This window comes from Barbus barbus, assembly GCF_936440315.1.
Source record: "Barbus barbus genome assembly, chromosome: 26".
NCBI lineage: Eukaryota > Metazoa > Chordata > Actinopteri > Cypriniformes > Cyprinidae > Barbus > Barbus barbus.
Window position 1 is genome coordinate 6,408,016 of NC_136754.1, and position 27,329 is coordinate 6,435,344.

Sequence of the window (27,329 nt, forward strand, 5' to 3'; positions counted from 1 at the left end):
GGCGCCGTAGAGCCCCTGTGCCACGCCCGGGTCCCAGCCTCAGCGGCGTCCTAATGGCCGCAGGTTCCAATGTGCGTGCCAATTTTCGAGAGTTTTCGGGCACGTTAAGGCCCCCAAAAGTGCCCGGATGATTGAAATAAAAAATAAAAAAAAAAAAAAAAAAAAAAAAAATAATAATAATCCTTAGAAGAACAATAGGGCCCTGCGCCTTACTGGCTTGGGCCCTAAATATAGCTGCAAGCAGCGATGACGGGCCCAAGCCGTCAGCATACGCCACCCCGGTGGCATCGATAAAACGGTGCCCAGCGAGCACAAGCATCACAGTAACCCTCTGGCAGTTTGGTTTTAAGGGATACGGCAATTAAAGGGTTAATCCAAATCATCAACTCTGTGAAACACACACACACAGAACAACATATAAAACTTTAAATTCTGTCAAAATATATTTTTCATTGGTAGTTGATGTTAGTTAATGCATTTACTAATGCTAACAAATGAGAAATTATTATAGTTACCAAATGTTTTAATGATTTATAAGCATTTTTTAATGATTTATTTTTCCATTAACTAAAATGAATAATTTTTTCTAACACAAATGAATAAAGTAAAAAATATATTGTTAATATTTAATGTTATTTGTGAATTAACCAATGTTAAAAAACAACATTATTTAACTGTTGTTAATTTACATCATTAATAAATATATACCATTTAATGTTGATCAAAATCAATTCCAAAATGTGTTAATATATTATTACATTTTAAAGTTTTATCTTTTGAACATGACTATTTTTCTAACATTAAAAATATTTTGTTCATTGTTAGTTCATTGTAAGTTCATACTATCAATGAAGAATTAACATGCTGTAAAAAATATATTTTTCATTGTTAGTTCATGTTAATTAATGCATTCCCTACTGTTAACAAATGAGACTTAATTATAAAGTGTTATCAAAACCTTTAATGCTTTATAAGCATTTTTTAAGGATTTTATTGAGAAGTTTAAACAGAGCCTCTCTCTCTCTCTCTCCCCCTCCACACTCACTGAACTCACACAGTCAGTCACCCACCGCACACATTAGAAGCACAGTGACAGGATATCTCTGATAAGTTAAAAAATTTTCCTCTCGCCATAGTGTCTTGTAAATTCATGAATTAATCACATATCCTCAGACTGTCTTGTTCTGTGTATGTAATTTTTTATGAAGTGTTTGGAAGCTGCTCTTAAAAGATAAAAAAAAAAAAGTGATCTTTTTTACTGTAATTTTAATAAATTGCCATTAAATCACCGTTCAAGATATCCTAAATCGGTCCGCAAAGTAGCATCTTCAGTATCTTGGAATCATGAGAAAAAATGTTTGGTGTGAATTTTTGGTTTCTGCTTGGAGGAGCATGAATTTGTTTACAGCCCGTTTAAAAAAAAAAAAAAAACATAAAATAGCCGATTTCCTGTTGGTCGTAGCTAATGACTGTAAATTAGAAAGTTGTCCGGATTAATAAGAACAATTTATGTATCGAGTTTGGTGTCTGTAGCTATCATTATATATATATATATATAATCATTAATAATTATATACCATTTAATGTTGATCAATATTAATTCCAAAATGTGTTAATATATTATTAAATTTTAAAGTTTATCTTTTGAACATGACTGTTTTTCTAACATTAAAAATATTAATAAATGCTTTTAAAAAAAATGTTCTTTGTTAGTTCATACTATCATGGAAGAATTAACATGCTGTAAAAATATATTTTTCATTGTTAGTTCATGTTAAATAATGCATTTCCTAATGTTAAGAAATGAGACCTTATTATAAAGTGTTATCAAAATCTTTAATGATTTATAAGCATTTTTTTAAGATTTTAAAAAACAGACCCTCTCTCTCTCTTTCTCTCTCTCACCCACTGGCTCAATCCACACAGTCACTCACACAGTCACTGACAGCCCACCCCCACCCCCACCCCTCACTCAGCTGCAGTGACAGGGAGCTCTCACTCAGAAGCAGCTCTGATAGTTTTAAAATTTTCTCCTCTGCATAGTGTATTGTAAATTCATGAAATTAATCACATATCGTCAGACTGTATTGTTCTGTGTATGTAATTTTTTATGAAGTGTTTGGAAGCTGCTCTTAAAGGAAAAAAAAAAAAAGAATTCTCTTTTTTACTGTAACTTTAATAAATTGTCATTAAATCATCGTTCAAGATATCCTAAATCCGTCCGCAATTTAGCATCTTCAGTATTTTGGCATCATGAGAAAAAATGTTTGGTGTGATTTCCGTGTTTCTGTTTGGAGGAGTATGAATTTGTTTACAGCCTGTTTTTTAAAAAAACCCTCATTAAAATAAATATAGCCGACTTCCTGTTGGTCGTAGCTAATGACTGTAAATTAGAAAGTTGTCCGGATTAATAAGAGCAATTTATGTACCGAGTTTGGTGTCTGTAGCTAAAACTAACCCCCCCATTTTTGACAAAAGGTGGCGCTATAGAGTGCCTCTTCCACGCCCGTTTATGAGCTTTTTCCAGTGTCTAACTATCATTAAAATGGATATGTGTGTTGAGTTTCATGACATTCTAAACATGTTATCTGCCTCAAAATCACCAGAAACGAATTTTCAACTTTGACACGTTGCCATGGCAACATAATTTTAGATATCAATATTCCCTTCACAGTTTTACATCGGCGGTGTTTTGACATTATTCTGGTGAAGTTTGAAGCAAATCGAGTAAAAAGAAGATGCTGAATTCAAAGCATTTTGAAAACGACACACTTCCTGCAGCCAGTTGGTGGCGCTATAACTTTCAGTCATAATAGTCACATCTATCCGATCGGCATCATACAACGAACAAATCACTGAAGTTTGATCTGCATCATACAATGTATGTGGACGTTATTAGGCATTTCCTGGGTCTCATTTTTCGCCATAACTTCATCGCCTCGCCACGGGCACACCGTTCGACATATCAAAAATATCTTCGCAATTTAGCTTCCCCAATGTCTTGAGATCATGTTCACCGAGTTTGGTGGCAATCGTATGGAAATCCTCAGAGGAGTATATCAAATTCCAGAGCATGCGCTTTTTAAACAGCCCTGAATAGCCGACTTCCTGTTGGGCGGAGCCTATGAAATGCTGTGCGGAAGTTGTTCGGCTCAATGAGTTCTATATGTGTACCGAGTTTCATATGAATACGTGCAAGTATGTGTGAGCTATACATCAAGCTTTCTGACAATTTTCCAGGGGGCGCCGTAGAGCCCCTGTGCCACGCCCGGGTCCCAGCCTCAGCGGCGTCCTAATGGCCGCAGGTTCCAACGTGCGTGCCAATTTTCAAGAGTTTTCGGGCACGTTAAGGCCCCCAAAAGTACCCGGATAGTCGAAATAAAAAATAATAAAAAAAAAAAAAAAAATAATAATCCTTAGAAGAACAATAGGGCCCTGCGCCTTACTGGCTTGGGCCCTAAAAATAATAATCCTTAGAAGAACAATAGGGCCCTGCGCCTTACTGGCTTGGGCCCTAATAATCCTTAGGGGAACAATAGGGCCCTGCGCCTTACTGGCTTGGGCCCTAAATATAGCTGCAAGCAGCGATGACGGGCCCAAGCCGTCAGCATACGCCACCCCGGTGGCATCGATAAAACGGTGCCCAGCGAGCACACGCATCACAGTAACCCTCTGGCAGTTTGGTTTTAAGTGATACGGCAATTAAAGGGTTAGTCCAAACCATCAACTCTGTGAAACACACACACACACAAAACAACATATAAAACTTTAAATTCTGTGAAAATATATTTTTCATTGGTAGTTGATGTTAGTTAATGCATTTACTAATGCTAACAAATGAGAAATTATTATAGTTACCAAAGGTTTTAATGATTTATAAGCATTTTTTAATGATTTATTTTTCCATTAACTAACATGAATAATTTACTAACACAAATGAATAAAGTAAAAAATATATTGTTAATATTTAATGTTATTTGTGAATTAACCAATGTTAAAAAAACAACATTATTTAACTGTTGTTAATTTACATCATTAATAAATATATACCATTTAATGTTTATCAAAATCAATTCCAAAATGTGTTAATATATTATTAAATTTTAAAGTTTCTCTTTTGAACATGACTATTTTTCTAATATTAAAAATATTTTGTTCATTGTTAGCTCATTGTAAGTTCATACTATCAATGAAGAATTAACATGCTGTAAAAAATATATTTTTCATTGTTAGTTCATGTTAATTAATGCATTCCCTACTGTTAACAAATGAGACTTAATTATAAAGTGTTATCAAAACCTTTAATGCTTTATAAGCATTTTTTAAGGATTTTATTGAGAAGTTTAAACAGACCCTCTCTCTCTCTCTCTCACTCTCTCTCTCTCTCTCTCTCCCCCTCCACACTCACTGAACTCACACAGTCAGTCACCCACCCAGTCACCCACCGCACACATTAGGAGCGCAGTGACAGGAGATCTCTGATAGTTTTTAAATTTTCTCCTCTCCATAGTGTATTGTAAATTCATGAAATTAATCACATATCGTCAGACTGTATTGTTCTGTGTATGTAATTTTTTATGAAGTGTTTGGAAGCTGCTCTTAAAAGATAAAAAAAAAAGTTTTCTCTTTTTTCTGTAACTTTAATAAGTTGCCATTAAAACACCGTTCAAGATATCCTAAATCCGTCCGCAATTTAGCATCTTCAGTATTTTGGCATCATGAGAAAAAATGTTTGGTGTGATTTCTGTGTTTCTGCTTGAAGGAGTATTAATTTGTTTACAGCCTGTTTTTAAAAAAAACCCACATTAAAATAAATATAGCCGACTTCCTGTTGGTCGTAGCTAATGTCTGTAAATTAGAAAGTTATCCGGATTAATAAGAACAATTTATGTACCGAGTTTGGTGTCTGTAGCTATCATTATATATATATATATATAATCATTAATAATTATATACCATTTAATGTTGATCAATATTAATTCCAAAATGTGTTAATATATTATTAAATTTTAAAGTTTATCTTTTGAACATGACTATTTTTCTAACATTAAAAAGATTAATAAATGCTTTAAAAAAAACTGTTCTTTGTTAGTTCATACTATCATGGAAGAATTAACATGCTGTAAAAATATATTTTTCATTGTTAGTTCACGTTAATTAATGCATTTCCTAATGTTAAGAATTGAGACCTTATTATAAAGTGTTATCAAAATCTTTAATGATTTATAAGCATTTTTTACAGATTTTAAAAAACAGACCCTCTCTCTCTCTTTCTCTCTCTCACCCAGCTCCTCAATCCACACAGTCACTCACACAGTCACTGACAGCCCACCCCACCCCCACCCCTCACTCAGCTGCAGGCTGACAGGACCTCTCACTCAGCTGCAGGCTGACAGGGATCTCTCACTCAGAAGCAGTATATCAACTCTCTGATAGTTTTTAAATTTTCTCCTAAGCATAGTGTATTGTAAATTCATGAAATTAATCACATATCCTCAGACTGTATTGTTCTGTGTATGTAATTTTTTATGAAGTGTTTGAAAGCTGCTCTTAAAAGATAAAAAAAAAAAAAAAATCTCTTTTTTACTGTAACTTTAATAAATTGCCATTAAATCATCGTTCAAGATATCCTAAATCCGTCCGCAATTTAGCATCTTCAGTATTTTGGCATCATGATAAAAAATGTTTGGTGTGATTTCCTTGTTTTTGCTTGGAGGAGTATTAATTTGTTTACAGCCCGTTTTTTAAAAAAACCCACATTAAAATAAATAATGCCGACTTCCTGTTGGTCGTAGCTAATGACTGTAAATTAGAAAGTTGTCCGGATTAATAAGAACAATTTATGTACCGAGTTTGGTGTCTGTAGCTAAAACTAACCCCCCCATTTTTGACAAAAGGTGGCGCTATAGAGTGTCTCTTCCACGCCCGTTTATGAGCTTTTTCCAGTGTCTAACTATCATTAATACTGCTATGTGTGTTGAGTTTCATGACATTCTAAACATGTTATCTGCCTCAAAATCACCAGAAACGAATTTTCAACTTTGACACGTTGCCATGGTAACATAATTTTAGATATCAATATTCCCTTCACAGTTTTATATCGGCCGTGTTTTGACATTATTCTGGTGAAGTTTGAAGCAAATCGAGTAAAAAGAAGATGCTGAATTCAAAGCATTTTGAAAACGACACACTTCCTGCAGCCAGTTGGTGGCGCTATAACTTTCAGTCATAATAGTCACATCTATCCGATCGGCATCACACAACGAACAAATCAATGAAGTTTGATCTACATCATACAATGTATGTGGACGTTATTAGGCATTTCCTGTGTCTCATTTTTCGCCATAACTTCATCGCCTCGCCACGGGCAAACCGTTCGACATATCAAAAATATCTTCGCAATTTAGCGTCCCCAATGTCTTGAGATCATGTTCACCGAGTTTGGTGGCAATCGTATGGAAATCCTCAGAGGAGTATATCAAATTCCAGAGCATGCGCTTTTTAAACAGCCCTGAATAGCCGACTTCCTGTTGGGCGGAGCCTAAAACATGCTGTGCGGAAGTTGTTCAGCTCAATGAGTTCTATATGTGTACCGAGTTTCATATGAATACGTGCAAGTATGTGTGAGCTATACATCAAGCTTTCTGACAATTTTGCAGGGGGCGCCGTAGAGCCCCTGTGCCACGCCCGGGTCCCAGCCTCAGCGGCGTCCTAATGGCCGCAGGTTCCAATGTGTGTGCCAATTTTCAAGAGTTTTCGGGCACGTTAAGGCCCCCAAAAGTACCCGGATAGTCGAAATAAAAAATAATAAAAAAAATAATAATCCTTAGAAGAACAATAGGGCCCTGCGCCTTACTGGCTTGGGCCCTAAATATAGCTGCGAGCAGCGATGACGGGCCCAAGCCGTCAGCATACGCCACCCCGGTGGCATCGATAAAACGGTGCCCAGCGAGCACAAGCATTACAGTAACCCTCTGGCAGTTTGGTTTTAAGGGATACGGCAATTAAAGGGTTAATCCAAACCATCAACTCTGTGAAACACACACACACACAGAACAACATATAAAACTTTAAATTCTGTGAAAATATATTTTTCATTGGTAGTTGATGTTAGTTAATGCATTTACTAATGCTAACAAATGAGAAATTATTATAGTTACCAAAGGTTTTAATGATTTATTTTTCCATTAACTAACATGAATATTTTTTTCTAACACAAATGAATAAAGTAAAAAATATATTGTTAATATTTAATGTTATTTGTGAATTAACCAATGTTAAAAAACAACATTATTTAACTGTTGTTAATTTACATCATTAATAAATATATACCATTTAATGTTGATCAAAATCAATTCCAAAATGTGTTAATATATTATTACATTTTAAAGTTTTATCTTTTGAACATGACTATTTTTCTAATATTAAAAATATTTTGTTCATTGTTAGTTCGTTGTAAGTTCATACTATCAATGAAGAATTAACATGCTATAAAAAATATATTTTTCATTGTTAGTTCATGTTAATTAATGCATTCCCTACTGTTAACAAATGAGACTTAATTATAAAGTGTTATCAAAACCTTTAATGCTTTATAAGCATTTTTTAAGGATTTTATTGAGAAGTTTAAACAGACCCTCTCTCTCTCTCTCTCTCCCCCTCCACACTCACTGAACTCACACAGTCAGTCACTCACCCAGTCACCCACCGCACACATTAGAAGCAGTGACAGGAGAACTCTGATAAGTTTTAAATTTTCTCCTCTCCATAGTGTATTGTAAATTCATGAAATTAATCACATATCCTCAGACTGTATTGTTCTGTGTATGTAATTTTTTATGAAGTGTTTGGAAGCTGCTCTTAAAAGATAAAAAAAAAAAAGTTCTCTTTTTTCTGTAACTTTAATAAATTGCCATTAAATCATCGTTCAAGATATCCTAAATCCGTCCACAATTTAGCATCTTCAGTATTTTGGCATCATGAGAAAAAATGTTTGGTGTGATTTCTGTGTTTCTGCTTGAAGGAGTATGAATTTGTTTACAGCCTGTTTAAAAAAAACCCACATTAAAATAAATATAGCCGACTTCCTGTTGGTCGTAGCTAATGACTGTAAATTAGAAAGTTGTCCGGATTAATAAGAACAATTTATGTACCGAGTTTGGTGTCTGTAGCTATCATTATATATATATATATATAAACATTAATAATTATATACCATTTAATGTTGTTCAATATTAATTCCAAAATGTGTTAATATATTATTAAATTTTAAAGTTTATCTTTTGAACATGACTATTTTTCTAACATTAAAAAGATTAATAAATGCTTTAAAAAAAAATTGTTCTTTGTTAGTTCATACTATCCTGGAAGAATTAACATGCTGTAAAAATATATTTTTCATTGTTAGTTCACGTTAATTAATGCATTTCCTAATGTTAAGAAATGAGACCTTATTATAAAGTGTTATCAAAACCTTTAATGCTTTATAAGCATTTTTTAAGGATTTTATTGAGAAGTTTAAACAGACCCTCTCTCTCTCTCTCTTTCTCTCCCCCTCCCCCTCCACACTCACTAAACTCACACAGTCAGTCACCCACCCAGTCACCCACCGCACACATTAGAAGCACAGAGACAGGAGAACTCTGATAAGTTTGAAAATTTTCTTTTCGCCATAGTGTATTGTAAATTCATGAAATAATCACATATCCTCAGACTGTCTTGTTCTGTGTATGTAATTTTTTATGAAGTGTTTGGAAGCTGCTCTTAAAAGATAAAAAAAAAAAGTGTTCTTTTTTACTGTAACTTTAATAAATTGCCATTAAATCATCGTTCAAGATATCCTAAATCCGTCCGCAATTTAGCATCATCAGTATTTTGGCATCATGACAAAAAATGTTTGGTGTGATTTCCGTGTTTCTGATTGGAGGAGTATGAATTTGTTTACAGCCCGTTTAAAAAAAAAAAACACACATTAAAATAAATATAGCCGACTTCCTGTTGGTCGTAGCTAATGACTGTAAATTAGAAAGTTGTCCGGATTAATAAGAACAATTTATATACCGAGTTTGGTGTCTGTAGCTATCATATATATATATATATATATATATATACAAATTAATAATTATATACCATTTAATGTTGATCAATATTAATTCCAAAATGTGTTAATATATTATTAAATTTTAAAGTTTATCTTTTGAACATGACTATTTTTCTAACATTAAAAAGATTAATAAATGCTTTAAAAAAAATTGCTCTTTGTTATTTCATACTATCATGGAAGAATTAACATGCTGTAAAAATATATTTTTCATTGTTAGTTCACGTTAATTAATGCATTTCCTAATGTTAAGAAATGAGACCTTATTATAAAGTGTTATCAAAATCTTTAATGATTTATAAGCATTTTTTTAAGATTTTAAAAAACAGACCCTCTCTCTCTTTCTCTCTCTCACCCACTGCCTCAATCCACACTCAATCCACACAGTCACTCACACAGTCACTCACAGCCCACCCCCACCCCTCACTCAGCAGCAGTGACAGGGAGCTCTCACTCAGAGGCAGGCTGGCAGGGAGCTCTCACTCAAAAGCAGCTCTGATAGTTTTTAAATTTTCTCCTCCGCATAGTGTATTGTAAATTCATGAAATTAATCCCATAACCTCAGACTGTATTGTTCTGTGTATGTAATTTTTTATGAAGTGTTTGGAAGCTGCTCTTAAAAGATAAAAAAAAAATGTTTTTTCTTGTTTACTGTAACTTTAATAAATTTCCATTAAATCATCGTTCAAGATATCCTAAATCCGTCCGCAATTTAGCATCATCAGTATTTTGGCATCATGAGAAAAAATGTTTGGTGTGATTTCCGTGTTTCTGTTTGGAGGAGTATGAATTTGTTTACAGCCCGTTTAAAAAAAAAACCCACATTAAAATAAATATAGCCGACTTCCTGTTGGTCGTAGCTAATGACTGTAAATTAGAAAGTTGTCCGGATTAATAAGAACAATTTATGTACCGAGTTTGGTGTCTGTAGCTATCATTATATATATATAAACATTAATAATTATATACCATTTAATGTTGATCAATATTAATTCCAAAATGTGTTAATATATTATTACATTTGAAAGTTTATCTTTTGAACATGACTATTTTTCTAACATTAAAAAGATTAATAAATGCTTTAAAAAAATTGTTCTTTGTTAGTTCATACTATCATGGAAGAATTAACATGATGTAAAAATATATTTTTCATTGTTAGTTCACGTTAATTAATGCATTTCCTAATGTTAAGAATTGAGACCTTATTTAATGATTTATAAGCATTTTTTAAAGATTTTAAAAAACAGACCCTCTCTCTCTTTCTCTCTCTCACCCAGCTCCTCAATCCACACAGTCACTCACACAGTCACTCACACCCCACCCCACCCCACCCCTCACTCAGCTGCAGGCTGACAGGGATCTCTCACTCAGAAGCAGTCTAAGAGCTCTCTGATAGTTTTTAAATTTTCTCCTAAGCATAGTGTATTGTAAATTCATGAAATTAATCACATATCCTCAGACTGTATTGTTCTGTGTATGTAATTTTTTATGAAGTGTTTGGAAGCTGCTCTTAAAAGATAAAAAAAAAAAAAAATTATCTTTTTTACTGTAACTTTAATAAATTGCCATTAAATCATCGTTCAAGATATCCTAAATCCGTCCGCAATTTAGCATCTTCAGTATTTTGGCATCATGATAAAAAATGTTTGGTGTGATTTCCGTGTTTCTGCTTGGAGGAGTATTAATTTGTTTACAGCCCGTTTTTAAAAAAAACCCACATTAAAATAAATATAGCCGACTTCCTGTTGGTCGTAGCTAATGACTGTAAATTAGAAAATTGTCCGGATTAATAAGAACAATTTATGTACCGAGTTTGGTGTCTGTAGCTAAAACTAACCCCCTCATTTTTGACAAAAGGTGGCGCTATAGAGTGTCTCTTCCACGCCCGTTTATGAGCTTTTTCCAGTGTCTAACTATCATTAATACTGATATGTGTGTTGAGTTTCATGACATTCTAAACATGTTATCTGCCTCAAAATCACCAGAAACGAATTTTCAACTTTGACACGTTGCCATGGCAACATAATTTTAGATATCAATATTCCCTTCACAGTTTTACATCGGCCGTGTTTTGACATTATTCTGGTGAAGTTTGAAGCAAATCGAGGTAAAAGAAGATGCTGAATTCAAAGCATTTTGAAAACGACACACTTCCTGCAGCCAGTTGGTGGCGCTATAACTTTCAGTCATAATAGTCACATCTATCCGATCGGCATCATACAACGAACAAATCACTGAAGTTTGATATACATCATACAATGTATGTGGACGTTATTAGGCATTTCCTGGGTCTCATTTTTCGCCATAACTTCATCGCCTCGCCACGGGCAAACCGTTCGACATATCAAAAATATCTTCGCAATTTAGCGTCCCCAATGTCTTGAGATCATGTTCACCTAGTTTGGTGGCAATCGTATGGAAATCCTCAGAGGAGTATATCAAATTCCAGAGCATGCGCTTTTTAAACAGCCCTGAATAGCCGACTTCCTGTTGGGCGGAGCCTATGACATGCTGCGCGGAAGTTGTTCGGCTCAATGAGTTCTATATGTGTACCGAGTTTCATATGAATACGTGCAAGTATGTGTGAGCTATACATCAAGCTTTCTGACAATTTTCCAGGGGGCGCCGTAGAGCCCCTGTGCCACGCCCGGGTCCCAGCCTCAGCGGCGTCCTAATGGCCGCAGGTTCCAACGTGCGTGCCAATTTTCGAGAGTTTTCGGGCACGTTAAGGCCCCCAAAAGTGCCCGGATGATTGAAATAAAAAAAAAAAAAAAAAAAAAAAAAAAAAAAAAAAAAAAATAAATAAATATAGCTGCGAGCAGCGATGACGGGCCCAAGCCGTCAGCATACGCCACCCCGGTGGCATCGATAAAACGGTGCCCAGCGAGCACAAGCATCACAGTAACCCTCTGGCAGTTTGATTTTAAGGGATACGGCAATTAAAGGGTTAATCCAAACCATCAACTCTGTGAAACACACACACACACAGAACAACATATAAAACTTTAAATTCTGTGAAAATATATTTTTCATTGGTAGTTGATGTTAGTTAATGCATTTACTAATGCTAACAAATGAGAAATTATTATAGTTACCAAAGGTTTTAATGATTTATAAGCATTTTTTAATGATTTATTTTTCCATTAACTAACATGAATAATTTTTTCTAACACAAATGAATAAAGTAAAAAATATATTGTTAATATTTAATGTTATTTGTGAATTAACCAATGTTAAAAAACAACATTATTTAACTGTTGTTAGTTAACATCATTAATAAATATATACCATTTAATGTTGATCAAAATCAATTCCAAAATGTGTTAATATATTATTACATTTTAAAGTTTTATCTTTTGAACATGACTATTTTTCTAATATTAAAAATATTTTGTTCATTGTTAGTTCATTGTAAGTTCATACTATCAATGAAGAATTAACATGCTGTAAAAAATATATTTTTCATTGTTAGTTCACGTTAATTAATGCATTTCCTAATGTTAAGAATTGAGACCTTATTATAAAGTGTTATCAAAATCTTTAATGATTTATAAGCATTTTTTAAAGATTTTAAAAAACAGACCCTCTCTCTCTCTTTCTCTCTCTCACCCACTGGCTCAATCCACACAGTCACTCACACAGTCACTCACACCCCACCCCCACCCCCACCCCTCACTCAGCTGCAGGCTGACAGGGATCTCTCACTCAGAAGCAGTCTAAGTCTAACTCTCTGATAGTTTTCAAATTTTCTCCTCTGCATAGTGTATTGTAAATTCATGAAATTAATCACATATCCTCAGACTGTATTGTTCTGTGTATGTAATTTTTTATGAAGTGTTTGGAAGCTGCTCTTAAAAGATAAAAAAAAAAAAAAAATGATCTTTTTTACTGTAACTTTAATAAATTGCCATTAAATCATCGTTCAAGATATCCTAAATCCGTCCGCAATTTAGCATCTTCAGTATTTTGGCATCATGATAAAAAATGTTTGGTGTGATTTCCGTGTTTCTGCTTGGAGGAGTATTAATTTGTTTACAGCCCGTTTTTAAAAAAAACCCACATTAAAATAAATATAGCCGACTTCCTGTTGGTCGTAGCTAATGACTGTAAATTAGAAAGTTGTCCGGATTAATTAGAACAATTTATGTACCGAGTTTGGGGTCTGTAGCTAAAACTAACCCCCTCATTTTTGACAAAAGGTGGCGCTATAGAGTGCCTCTTCCACGCCCGTTTATGAGCTTTTTCCAGTGTCTAACTATCATTAATACTCATATGTGTGTTGAGTTTCATGACATTCTAAACATGTTATCTGCCTCAAAATCACCAGAAACGAATTTTCAACTTTGACACGTTGCCATGGTAACATAATTTTAGATATCAATATTCCCTTCACAGTTTTATATCGGCCGTGTTTTGACATTATTCTGGTGAAGTTTGAAGCAAATCGAGTAAAAAGAAGATGCTGAATTCAAAGCATTTTGAAAACGACACACTTCCTGCAGCCAGTTGGTGGCGCTATAACTTTCAGTCATAATAGTCACATCTATCCGATCGGCATCACACAACGAACAAATCAATGAAGTTTGATCTACATCATACAATGTATGTGGACGTTATTAGGCATTTCCTGTGTCTCATTTTTCGCCATAACTTCATCGCCTCGCCACGGGCAAACCGTTCGACATATCAAAAATATCTTCGCAATTTAGCGTCCCCAATGTCTTGAGATCATGTTCACCGAGTTTGGTGGCAATCGTATGGAAATCCTCAGAGGAGTATATCAAATTCCAGAGCATGCGCTTTTTAAACAGCCCTGAATAGCCGACTTCCTGTTGGGCGGAGCCTAAAACATGCTGTGCGGAAGTTGTTCAGCTCAATGAGTTCTATATGTGTACCGAGTTTCATATGAATACGTGCAAGTATGTGTGAGCTATACATCAAGCTTTCTGACAATTTTGCAGGGGGCGCCGTAGAGCCCCTGTGCCACGCCCGGGTCCCAGCCTCAGCGGCGTCCTAATGGCCGCAGGTTCCAATGTGTGTGCCAATTTTCAAGAGTTTTCGGGCACGTTAAGGCCCCCAAAAGTACCCGGATAGTCGAAATAAAAAATAATAAAAAAAATAATAATCCTTAGAAGAACAATAGGGCCCTGCGCCTTACTGGCTTGGGCCCTAAATATAGCTGCAAGCAGCGATGACGGGCCCAAGCCGTCAGCATACGCCACCCCGGTGGCATCGATAAAACGGTGCCCAGCGAGCACACGCATCACAGTAACCCTCTGGCAGTTTGGTTTTAAGGGATACGGCAATTAAAGGGTTAATCCAAACCATCAACTCTGTGAAACACACACACACACAGAACAACATATAAAACTTTAAATTCTGTGAAAATATATTTTTCATTGGTAGTTCATGTTAGTTAATGCATTTACAAATGCTAACAAATGAGAAATTATTATAGTTACCAAAGGTTTTAATGATTTATAAGCATTTTTAAATGATTTATTTTTCCATTAACTAACATTAATAATTTTTTCTAACACAAATGAATAAAGTAAAAAATATATTGTTAATATTTAATGTTATTTGTGAATTAACCAATGTTAAAAAACAACATTATTTAACTGTTGTTAATTTACATCATTAATAAATATATACCATTTAATGTTGATCAAAATCAATTCCAAAATGTGTTAATATATTATTACATTTTAATGTTTTATCTTTTGAACATGACTATTTTTCTAATATTACAAATATTTTGTTCATTGTTAGTTCATTGTAAGTTCATACTATCAATGAAGAATTAACATGCTGTAAAAAATATATTTTTCATTGTTAGTTCATGTTAATTAATGCCTTCCCTACTGTTAACAAATGAGACTTAATTATAAAGTGTTATCAAAACCTTTAATGCTCTATAAGCATTTTTTAAGGATTTTATTGAGATGTTTAAACAGACCCCCTCTCTCTCTCTCTCCCCCTCCACACTCACTGAACTCACCCACCCAGTCACCCACCGCAAACATTAGAAGCACAGAGACAGGAGATCTCTGATAGTTTTAAAATGTTCTCCTCCGCATAGTGTATTGTAAATTCATGAATTAATCACATATCCTCAGACTGTCTTGTTCTGTGTATGTAATTTTTTATGAAGTGTTTGGAAGCTGCTCTTAAAAGAAAAAAAAAAAAAAAGTTTTCTCTTTTTTACTGTAACTTTAATAAATTGCCATTAAAACGCAGTTCAAGATATCCTAAATCTGTCTGCAATTAGCATCTTCAGTATTTTGGCATCGTGAGAAAAAATATTTGGTGTGATTTCCGTGTTTCTGATTGGAGGAGTATGAATTTGTTTACAGCGCGTTTAAAAAAAAAAAAACCCACATTAAAATAAATATAGCCGACTTCCTGTTGGTCGTAGCTAATGACTGTAAATTAGAAAGTTGTCCGGATTAATAAGAACAATTTATGTACCGAGTTTGGTGTCTGTAGCTATCATTATATATATATATATATATATAAAATCATTAATAATTATATACCATTTAATATTGATCAATATTAATTCCAAAATGTGTTAATATATTATTAAATTTTAAAGTTTATCTTTTGAACATGACTATTTTTCTAACATTAAAAAGATTAATAAATGCTTTAAAAAAAAATGTTCTTTGTTAGTTCATACTATCATGGAAGAATTAACATGCTGTAAAAATATATTTTTCATTGTTAGTTCAGTTAATTAATGCATTTCCTAATGTTAAGAAATGAGACCTTATTATAAAGTGTTATAAAAATCTTTAATGATTTATAAGCATTTTTTTAAGATTTTAAAAAACAGACCCTCTCTCTCTCTTTCTCTCTCTCACCCACTGCCTCAATCCACACAGTCACTGACAGCCCACCCCACCCCCACCCCTCAATCAGAGGCAGACTGGCAGGAGCTCTCACTCAGCAGTTTAATAACTCTCTGATAGTTTTTTAATTTTCTGCTCTCCATAGTGTATTGTAAATTCATGAAATTAATCACATATCCTCAGACTGTATTGTTATGTGCATGTAATTTTTTATGAAGTGTTTGGAAGCTGCTCTTAAAAGATAAAAAAAAAAAAAAAAAAAAAAAATCTATTTTTTACAGTAACTTTAATAAATTGCCATTAAATCATCGTTCAAGATATCCTAAATCCGTCCGCAATTTAGCATCTTCAGTATTTTGGCATCATGAGAAAAAATGTTTGGTGTGATTTACGTGTTTCTGTTTGGAGGAGTATGAATTTGTTTACAGCCTGTTTTAAAAAAAAACCCACTTTAAAATAAATATAGCCGACTTCCTGTTGGTCGTAGCTAATGACTGTAAATTAGAAAGTTGTCCGGATTAATAAGAACAATTTATGTACCGAGTTTGGTGTCTGTAGCTAAAACTAACCCCCCCATTTTTGACAAAAGGTGGCGCTATAGAGTGCCTCTTCCACGCCCGTTTATGAGCTTTTTCCAGTGTCTAACTATCATTAATACTGATATGTGTGTTGAGTTTCATGACATTCTAAACATGTTATCTGCCTCAAAATCACCAGAAACGAATTTTCAACTTTGACACGTTGCCATGGCAACATAATTTTAGATATCAATATTCCCTTCACAGTTTTACATCGGCCGTGTTTTGACATTATTCTGGTGAAGTTTGAAGCAAATCGAGTAAAAATAAGATGCTGAATTCAAAGCATTTTGAAAATGACACACTTCCTGCAGCCAGTTGGTGGCGCTATAACTTTCAGTCATAATAGTCACATCTATCCGATCGGCATCATACAACGAACAAACCACTGAAGTTTGATCTACATCATACAATGTATGTGGACGTTATTAGGCATTTCCTGGGTCTCATTTTTCGCCATAACTTCATCGCCTCGCCACGGGCAAACCGTTCGACATATCAAAAATATCTTCGCAATTTAGCGTCCCCAATGTCTTGAGATCATGTTCACCGAGTTTGGTGGCAATCGTATGGAAATCCTCAGAGGAGTATATCAAATTCCAGAGCATGCGCTTTTTAAACAGACCTGAATAGCCGACTTCCTGTTGGGCGGAGCCTAAGACATGCAGCGTGAAAGTTGTTCGGCTCAATGAGTTCTATATGTGTACCGAGTTTCATATGAATACGTGCAAGTATGTGTGAGCTATACATCAAGATTTCTGACAATCTTCCAGGGGGCGCCGTAGAGCCCCTGTGCCACGCCCGGGTCCCAGCGTCTGTGGCGTCCTAATGGCCGCAGGTTCCAATGTGCGTGCCAATTTTCAAGAGTTTTCGGGCACGTTAAGGCCCCCAAAAGTACCCGGATAGTCGAAATAAAAAATAATAAAAAAAATAATAATCCTTAGAAGAACAATAGGGCCCTGCGCCTTACTGGCTTGGGCCCTAATAAAAATAATAATCCTTAGAAAAACAATAGGGCCCTGCGCCTTACTGGCTTGGGCCCTAATAACACAACAGCTAGGCAGACATTAAATTCACAATACACTCGTGTGAACCTGGACCACAAACCCGTCTTAATGAACACTGGTATATTTGTAGCAACGGCCAACAATATTTTGTATGGGTCAAAAATGATCCATTTTTCTTTCATGCCAAAAATCATAAGGACATTAAGTAAAGACCATGTTCCATGAAGATATTTTGTAAATTTCCTACTGTAAATATATCAAAACTCAATTTTTGATTGGTAATATGCATTAAGAACTTCATTTGGAGTTCTATCTCAGCCAAATATTGTTACATCCTAACAAACCATACATCAATGGAAAGCTTATTTATTCAGGTGATGTATAAATCTCAATTTTTTAAAAAATTGACCCTAAGGACTGGTTCTGTGGTCCAGGTTCATATTTGTTATCATGCATTGCAAAACAAAAAATATATACATGCTTATTTTAATTTAAAAAAAGATAAATGTTATATACACAATCGTCATGCATTATAATATTTTTGCTGGATAATTACCATCATTTTATCTATTTTGAGCTTATTTAGACTGAATTGCGGATAATTGTTATTTATTTAAATTGACCGAATATTGCACATATAAATGCTAAATAGATACAAGTATTGATGCATTAATGCGAGACAGAAAAGCTATACATACACAAATTCAGTGATTCATTCAGTATCGCCCTAAAACCCATATACCTGTAAAAGTTGTAAAAACATCAAATTTGTAATAAATTCAGCACATCTCAAAGCATCACAACATTAAAAGAAGAATGCAACAGGGCAAATGCAAAACAATGCAAGGGTCAGGTGAGAAGTAGCAGTTTAAACAGGAACAGATGCTTTAATATGCAAACCGACAAACAGCACAAGCACACTGTCAGCACAATAAATAAGGTACCACTTCTAAAAAACACCAAAATATAGATACAGACTGTACTAATCGACAATTGTGACGGATGCCTAGCCTCTCCAAGGAAAGCCCTGACACAGCAGAGCTGGATCTGTCAGATGCAAACCGAACCAAAACACTGGCGCACCGACCGGCACAAACAATTACACGTGCTCAAAAACAACAACGCTCCAATCACTTTTATATTTGGTCTATGCACACATAATATCCAAGAAAGAAAAAAAAAAACACTGATTGTCATACAGATATAAAATGATGTGCACTATAACGAAAGTAACATCCAGCATTAAAAATCCACATAGATCAAGCTCTAATTTGACCGACCCCATTATTTTGACAGCCAGTGGTCACTCTGAAGCCCAGATACCCCATTATTAGCATATCATTAAACACTTTGAGTGGGACAACAGCACCTTCACTCTGCAGTCTTGCACACAAACACCAGAGAGAGCATTACTTTTGACACCTGCCCCAAAGTGCTGAGGTTAGCCAGCATTTTCACACCGTCGCTTTTAGACAGACATGATTACTACATGCATATTTCCCCCAGCACATCTGCACACATTATCAGAGCTGTGCGGAAAATGTGAATCTCTCTCATTTTAGACACGTTTTAAAAACACATGTGGAAAGAATACAGTTTAAAACATTTCTTTATTTTTATGCATTATGAGAAATAAACAAACATACACAGACAAATGTCACAGAGGGAAATAATTTAGCTTTAATGGATCTGATATAAATATTTCCACATTAATAGCTGCTGAAAGACAAGACAGATGTGCATGAGGTGGATGTAACAGATGAAAGGCAGCTGTCAAGAGCTCCAGTTGCCTGTGTTGAGAAAACAAAACAAGGCCTCGTGCACCCCTGCACCGGTCAAACAGATCATTGCATACACCTAAACAGACCGGTAGGGCCAGATAAGCTTTCTCTGTCATGTATTCACTAATGCATTTCACGATCCACATAAATGTTTCTCAGAAAGTACCTTGATTAGAAACATATCCAATTAAAAAGAAATATACCAATGATTTAACTGACATGACAACTATTCTCATTGAAGCTTATGGCTCTTTAGAATATAAAACACTGCCATTTTGGACCGTTCAAATGTGAGGCAGAATGCTGCACAGATTGTTTTGCTGGGTGTTAATTGGTGATTGCTGTATCTGTAAAGCCGCAGATACTGGCGCCCCCTTCGGTCAGTACGCGGTACTGCACCTCGACAGAGATATACGATAATCAACAAAATGGTGGCTTTGCCCGTGGTCACGTGACTCCTTTGTACTCCGTAAACCGTCTATGGGCAAAAATACTGCGTATTAACCACCTCCGAGGTTATATTTGTAGAGAAAAACCTCTAAAGTTTGAGCCCAAAATACGAAACCTCGGCCGTCTCGGACCCTAGCGACGTATTTGACGCGTTTCTGCAGGAGAAATGGCGGCCATTTTGTGTACACTGGCGCAGAGAAGCAAGGGACGCGCCTCTGAGAATAAAAATGAAATTATTTTTAAAATACATGACTCTGAGCAATAAAACGTACCGATTCCTCCTCTTTCTCCATCCCCGTGGGCATCTGTGGCACTGCCCGGTTAATAGACGCATATTCGTGCAGGTCTGGCAGGTCCTCGCAGCGGAAGACGGGTAGAGGCTTGGAAGCGTCCAGCGCCCGCGCCCGAAACGACAGTTTACTCATTTTTCTTTAAAATTCGAGATGCTGCATAAATCTATCCGATCCCCTAATGTTCCCTACTGGTCCGATTAAAGTTCTCATGGATGATGCCGGTTCGGTGTCCAACTCGGTGGAGGTGGCGGGGCGAGCGGAGGCGCGAGGCCGGGTGTGGGTCGCTCTCTATCGGTGTGTGTTTCCAGCGCGCTCCGGTCCCTGATTCCAGGCTCAGTGCGCCATGGCCAACATGGCGGACATTAAAAACACTCTTTAACGGTACGCTCGTGTTCAGCGGCCCAACCCCCCGATCCCAGATCAGCCATTCCCACACGGGCTCACAGCGCATGCGCTTGCGGCGCGAGAAGAGACGGGGAGGGAGTGAAAACCACCCCCATCCCATCTGCAGAGCGCGCCTCTTCAAAATCATGTCTTTTTCACCGTGTGCTTGAGAATGTGCCTGATGTGGGGAAGAGGACCACAGACTCGTTCTTAAATGAGTGCTGCTTGGCTGTCGGTTAAGTGCTTTTCTACTAAATGCTTCTTGTATTCAATAACAGCACGAGGCAAAAACAGGTGACCTAATGACAGAAGAGGTGCACTGAAAAATAAGTATTTGAAAAATAAAAAAAAATACAGCAAAGTACAGACTTTCCCAGCCTCCTTACAGAATCTCTCTTTTCACATTATTGTTACAAAACCTTTCTAAATTAGCTGCAAAAATTAATAATAATAACATTACATTTAATAATGCAACAACTGCTTTTCCTAACAATAAAAATATTATTTCTTTCAAGTAACTTTTGAATATTTACCCTACCACTTTGAAATGATATTATAACTTAAGTTAATCAAAATCCTTAAAAAAAAATCATAAAAAGAAATGCAGTGGAAACTTACTATTGGCCAAGGAAAAAAACCTGTAAAAGTTACTATATATTTTTATGATTTTAAGTAAATCATATTTGACCTATGAAGTTATTCAATCATCGTTCTGAATTGAGATGACTTTAGGTGAACGTCTGGTTGGTTACTGACCTAATTCATTACATCATGTCACTTCAGAGTAACCTACTTAACTAGCAACTTTTCTTTAATGAAGTATTATTACAGAATGATTGGGCACCTGCATAAAATGTTACATTACTTCTATCAATAGGTTAGATATATGTATCCTGAGACCCAGCTATGGAGTTTTTGCCTCTGTAGTGGACATTGTTTCAGTGAATTTCTCTGAGACCTCACATGTCACAGTCACATGTCTGGATGTCCTGTACAGAGCACATTCAGGGCTTTACAGAGATACTAAATGATTGGAAGTTTCTCCATGACCACACCCTCTCCTGGGTCTTTAAAGATGGCTAAATTTAATTTAGTGAAACATTTTACATCCTTATGGAAATATGATTATATTTTGTAATTGTCATTTAAATCTGAATAATTTTCAAATTGTTCGTCATAAAGCAACATCTCAGGAAAATGTTATGGGTTTTCAAATTCAAATATGACTTCCTGTTATGAAACAGGACATAATTTCATACATGTCCACTGCAGAGGACACAGGACTAAAAGCATGTTTATTATGCATTTTGGGAGACATAACAATTGAATAGAAAAATTAATTATTTGTCAATTGTCTTATGAAATATTCGATATTATTATGAAAATGTATTTCTCGCATTATGACAATTCTTTTTACCCAACAGCAACACATTAATATGCAAATTAGATACAGTACAGATGCACTGTGTTTAATGGGAAAACCAGTTTATGGACATTTTTACACACATATTGCATAAAACAAAATATTTTGTTATATATTTTATAACAGTTGAGAATCATCCTTAAAATTTAGTATAAAAAAATCCTGAAACCTAAAAATTGATTGGCGATTTAAAATACAAACAAACAAACATTGTTTTTGCCTTTGATGTCTATTCATGCCATTTTATTTTTAGAAAAACTGAGTCCTAGTGTCCTCTGCAGAAGACATAGAAAAAAATATGAATAAAATATAATTTTTCAAAAATGTTATATTTCAAATGTTTTTCTTATGGTCTAAACAATGTGATGACAAAAAAAATGCTAAATTCACAAAACTTTTTTTTTGGGGGGGGGGGGGGGGGGGGGGGGGTCTCAAGATCTGAACATGGCAGAATAAAGCTCACTCAACGTTATTTTCAGAGGAACACCAGGGAAGCATTGCAGCTTAAATCAGTCTTGAATCGTTTGTAAATGCCTATCGAAGAAGACAACAAAGCCATAATTTCCCTGAAAAGGTTTTTAGTGATGATGTAGCTCAATCTCAAACACTATTCCTACTAGAAGCAAAGAGATAGTGCCTCATGGCGGAAATGAGACGCCCACAAGATCACATTTCACTGCAAAAGCATCCACCATTCCCCTTCTGTCTGCTAAAGCATTCGTATACTTTCTCCTTCATACATCAATGCACTTAAGACCACAATACATTAAGCAACAAAAATATACAGATTTGACAATGTGCAACTGTAAAAAGCAATGCATCAACAACATATGATGAAATCGCGTGTTTATGTGGGCATTTTATAATATGCAAAGACAATGCACCCCAGATGCGATCTAGTGCAAGTGTGGTTTTACCTCCAGAAGACCCACACCGCCGTGCCCGTCTGACCCTCCAGAGGGGTAACAATCCGTCCGGCATCGTCCATCCCTGTCACACACACATTGACAAACAAACATGAGCATTGACCATACTCTTGACCTCAGGGGTGAAGGTGTTGCCATATCTCCAGGCACCACCTCTCAAATTATGACCTAAGTGCAAATGCACACAGCTTTTTTGTATATGATTGCTCCCTGTTGTTTCCTACCTTTAATTAATAAAAAGCAAATCTGCAATAGCGCCACCATGATAAAACACTGAACAATAACGCATTTTCGCTCGCTTCGCGTTTGACCGTTCACACTTATGTAACTCCAATCCGGATTCTACTCGCGGAGCGGAAGAGCATATAAAAGCTGCTCCTATGTAGGCTAACCACGGTCAAAAATATCTGAAAGGACAAAAAAACGAGTCGTGGCAAGCTTTTAAAGAGGATGACATATAGACTCGCAGTTAATGTACGGAGATGATGCGGCAGTCAAAGCCTTCTGCAGATATTTAACCTGCGCGAAAAGTGCACCTTCGGCTTTGTTTCAACCCCCAAACAGCTCGCGAGCGATCACACAATTCCGACATTTTATCAAAATTGTGTCGTTGTCAAGGCAGAGCTTGTTTAGGCAGGTATTTGAGTTTATTTTCCGGGCTGATGTGACATAATGATGTTGGGAATATGCTGCCAAGTTCACAGTTGGACTCATTCAGCAAGCCTTTATGTTATCAAAACGAAATTAATCAATCAATCCACTTTAAACGGGAGTCGAGACTTACCAGCTCTAGATCCAGAGATCTCCACGGGTCTGTCCTGGATTTGCCACATTTCGGTGTTTCAGACGGTGTAACGCATCAAGGTGGTGTTTGGCAAACAAACGGCACAGTCGTCAGACATACAGTCTCTCTCGCGCTCGCTCGTGCACGCGCGCGCTCTCGCCTTTGCCTTCCGTTCGACACAGGCTCACCTCGGTTAAATGAAGACAACGCAACCCCTTTAAGAGATCCGGCAGGGAAATGAAGGAGTTATTTGCGTCAGATTAAGGCTGTAAGCAGACCCCGGGGACAGTCCGAGACCGAGACTGCCACAGGGTTAATAACTTTGCAATGGCAGCGAGACGCCGCCTGATTGGTCAGCGAGTAGCACCAATCACTTGTGGGAAGCTTCAGGCATATGATCTAAGCAGCAGCATGAAGAGATAATTACTGTAAAAATACACTTAACCCCCTTCTATTGTCTTCGGATCATCTGTGACCCGTTTTCGCTTACTGAATACAACTGTATATTCTTGTGGTAACAGGCAAAACAAGAACATTAGCAACCGAAAAACAAAACTTTACAGTGAGAAAAAGAACAAAAGCTGTCACTGAGACAGTACCTTTTCAAAAGGTACAAATATGTACTATTTAGGTACTATGTACATTTAAGGTACTTGCATGCACCCTTTAGGGATAAATTAGGTGAAAAGGTGTATCAAGAGTGTAGCTATCATCCATGGTGTGAACACTTTCAGCAGATATATATATATGCATTCACAATTTACAGTTTTGGTAACTGGGAAAACAAAAACATTGATGACTCAACTTGCACTACACAGATTTTTGTCCAATCAAATGCTCTCTAGAATGAGAATGCCCCTCCCCCAACTACAAACTTCACTGACTGATGGAGAAAAAAATGTCACACACACAACCAGACTGTCAAGAATGTATTTAATAATCCAACACTGTTTTATTGGCTTTATAGAAAGTATTCAAAAAATAATAATCATTGGCAAACCTTGTGACTTCTTGCGCTCTGGAAAACCATAATCTCATAGGAAATAAGGAGTTTCATATTTACATATAAACATTACAAAATAGAAGCAAATAATTAAGCAATGGGAAACTAGCTTACAAATCAGTTCTCAAATGAAAGGCTGGGACCCAAAAAATGCATTTTATTGGGTAATAGACAGAAACCACACACTAAAACAGCTAAATAAATATATAAAAATTTGAAGGAGGAAAAAAATGTTGCTGCCATCTGAGTAGGTGTTTTTGTCCAAAGTCACAATACGTCCCAGATTACATTAAATACAGTTTATGATACTGTATTAGGTCACTAATGTAAAATCTGGGCGATGAAGCAAAGACCAGTTGAGAACTACTGTTGCAAGCCATCCTCAAGATCCATCATTTTCCCTCATATTTGGGGTTAACCACAGTTGTCACAGCACTCCTATAAATGGGGTTGTCACCCTAAACAGAACAGCAGGTATTATTATCTCAATATTTTTCCATAGCATGTATTTATTTCCTTAAAATGTATTTATTTGCAATATTAAAAAATAAATACTAATAAAGAGGTGCATACTGTGTCCCATCTGGCATTCATCTTCTCTTTCTCGAACTTGGCGAACTCTCTGCGGTCATGAATAATCATGAGCAGCTTCCAGATGAGCAGAAGAGCTAAACCAATCAGAACGATTCCTGCGACCACACCCGCTACGATAGGAATGATGTCAGGGCCAGAGGGACACTCTGTGGACACAGGCACAAAGCATTATGGGAAACAAGGTAAAACTCGTAAACTAGTTATCAATAACTATGAATTAGGAAAATTGACATGAAACAGAATTTGCAATCGTCTTTTCTTCACTATTGTGATGTATATCCAAGTGAAACTGCTTCTCGAACAAGAACAAATGGTAAGGTGAGACTTGTTTTTTTTCCATGCTTCGTTTTCTTTGCTAACTGCTGCAATTTCATGTGAGTGACAAATGACTTTAAATAGTCAAATCAATAAGGTTTACTTTAAAACTTCAGAGTCCAGTGCTTATGTAGACACTCATATTTGTATTCAATATTTGCAAAAAAAAAAAAAAAAACTCATACTGGTACGTGGCAAGTTTTTCTATCATTTTTACCTTTTTTTTCAGCCACAAGGACGTCAATGTTGTCATCGTTCTTGATAGTGTAGGTGAAGAAGAACCAGCAGTCGTCAACATCGCGCTCTTTACAATGATTGATGGACTGGTCATTTGGGGGAAGTTCCTCCTTAGTCGTCACTGATGTAATATTGAAGGATCTGCAGTCTTTCTCACACGTATGTTTCTTGCTACCCGTGCCAAATTGTCGGCACTCAAGACAGTCCCTTTGAGGCAAAACACAGAGGAATGCATTTAGTACTGCTAGCTGAGATTAAATAATTTCATTATTGCACTGATTGCACAGTTCATTCAGATACAAAACTGACTACAAGCCATTATTTCAACCTACTGGGTTAGCTATGTTAGTCTAACCTCATTAGCAAGTATTCAGCCAATAACTCACTTGTGTTGATTGCAAATTCTGGAGCAGGTTGGGCAGATTTCACAGGTTGGACCTTCATATTTTTTGTCGGTACATTGACACCTACCGCACTCACAGGTGCCCCGACCGTTACAAATCAGCTTGTTACTGGTCAGACAGGCTGAGGTGTCCAAAGGGCATTCGCAAGCACTTCCTCTGTAGTTAGAATCACAGATACACTTTTTGCACTCGCATCGACCATGACCTGTGGGGAAAAGGATGCCTCAGTAACAAGTATTTTTGTCTTGATTTCCAGGACAAATATCTAAATGGCAGAATTCATTCACAACTATAAAATACAGCAAAAGACAAACGTGCAAATTCTCAATGGGTTGTACCTCCGCAGAGCGTGTTGTTGGAGCGGTCACAGCTGAAGTTGTCGCACTCGCAGAACTTTCCGCTGTATATCTCCTCTGGGTTTTCTCTTTTCTTGCACTCACACGTTCCACAGACACATTCTCCATTGTTGCTGCAGATGTCCGTCTCGTTATTCTTGCGGCAGTTCACATCCAGATCGTCTGTCAGGAACTCATCTTGGCTGCACTCACATAATCTGCCTAACCGGCCTTCATTACACCTGATAGAAGACATAAAGTTGAATCAGGATAATTGTCATATTATCTGCATTATCATATGAGATTGACAGCCTCTCAAACCTGCATACGCCACACTCCAGAGTGCCATTGCCGCCGCTACACTCCGGACTGTTGGGGATTTCATCTTTACGACACTCACATTCGCAGATAAAGTTGAGGACAATCTCCACCTTCTCGCTGAAGCCCAGCGGGTTTATCCTTACAGTCTTTGATTTACCTTTAGATGGACAGCCCTTAGCCGTGATTTCTATATCAAACATCACCTATGATGCACAACACATTGTTGTAAATGCTAAGGTCTCGTTCACATTACAAATAAGAAGCACATTGTACATATTTAGAGATTCACTAAAGAGTCGCGTACTGTAAAAAACATATTAGGAATTTTTACAAAGCTTTAAAACACCACAGTAAAACTTAATTGTACATCAACACATATGACTAGATTTTATACCATTTAGTTATCACTTTTGTTATCAGTAATGTGCATTAGTTTGTTTTGTGTTGCAATTTATCTTATTTCATTATTTTGACGTCACATGCACTGCAAACCATAATGAGTTATCAGAACTCTGTTAGATTTCATACAATTTTATGTTG

At 36.1% G+C, this 27,329-nt stretch overlaps 2 protein-coding genes across 5 annotated transcripts in view; both read right to left on the reverse strand.

Moving 5' to 3' along the window:
* Positions 1 to 23,923, reverse strand: part of epc1b (enhancer of polycomb homolog 1 b) — a 37,841-nt gene extending 13,918 nt beyond the window's left edge. Inside the window, exons 1-2 of one of the 4 annotated variants that reach the window (XM_079380187.1) lie at positions 23,581 to 23,923; positions 22,788 to 22,860 (exon numbers count right to left, since the gene is read on the reverse strand). Coding sequence is in view for 2 of the 4 variants with exons in the window: in XM_079380185.1 (XP_079236311.1) it covers positions 20,043 to 20,195 (153 nt within the window). In the remaining 2 variants the exon portion in view is untranslated. Of the gene's footprint in view, positions 1 to 20,042; positions 20,628 to 22,787; positions 22,861 to 23,580 lie in introns of those variants that run through there. The other 3 variants (XM_079380186.1, XM_079380185.1, XM_079380184.1) reach the window with 3 other exon arrangements.
* A 573-nt stretch (positions 23,924 to 24,496) lies between these two features.
* LOC306845787 (uncharacterized protein) overlaps positions 24,497 to 27,329 on the reverse strand; it is a 35,880-nt gene continuing 33,047 nt past the window's right edge. Inside the window, exons 33-38 of the mRNA XM_079378770.1 lie at positions 26,790 to 26,992; positions 26,472 to 26,710; positions 26,116 to 26,338; positions 25,710 to 25,936; positions 25,157 to 25,323; positions 24,497 to 25,041 (exon numbers count right to left, since the gene is read on the reverse strand). Coding sequence (XP_079234896.1) covers positions 24,976 to 25,041; positions 25,157 to 25,323; positions 25,710 to 25,936; positions 26,116 to 26,338; positions 26,472 to 26,710; positions 26,790 to 26,992 — 1,125 coding nt within the window. The 3' untranslated portion in view covers positions 24,497 to 24,975. The remainder of the gene's footprint in view (positions 25,042 to 25,156; positions 25,324 to 25,709; positions 25,937 to 26,115; positions 26,339 to 26,471; positions 26,711 to 26,789; positions 26,993 to 27,329) is intronic.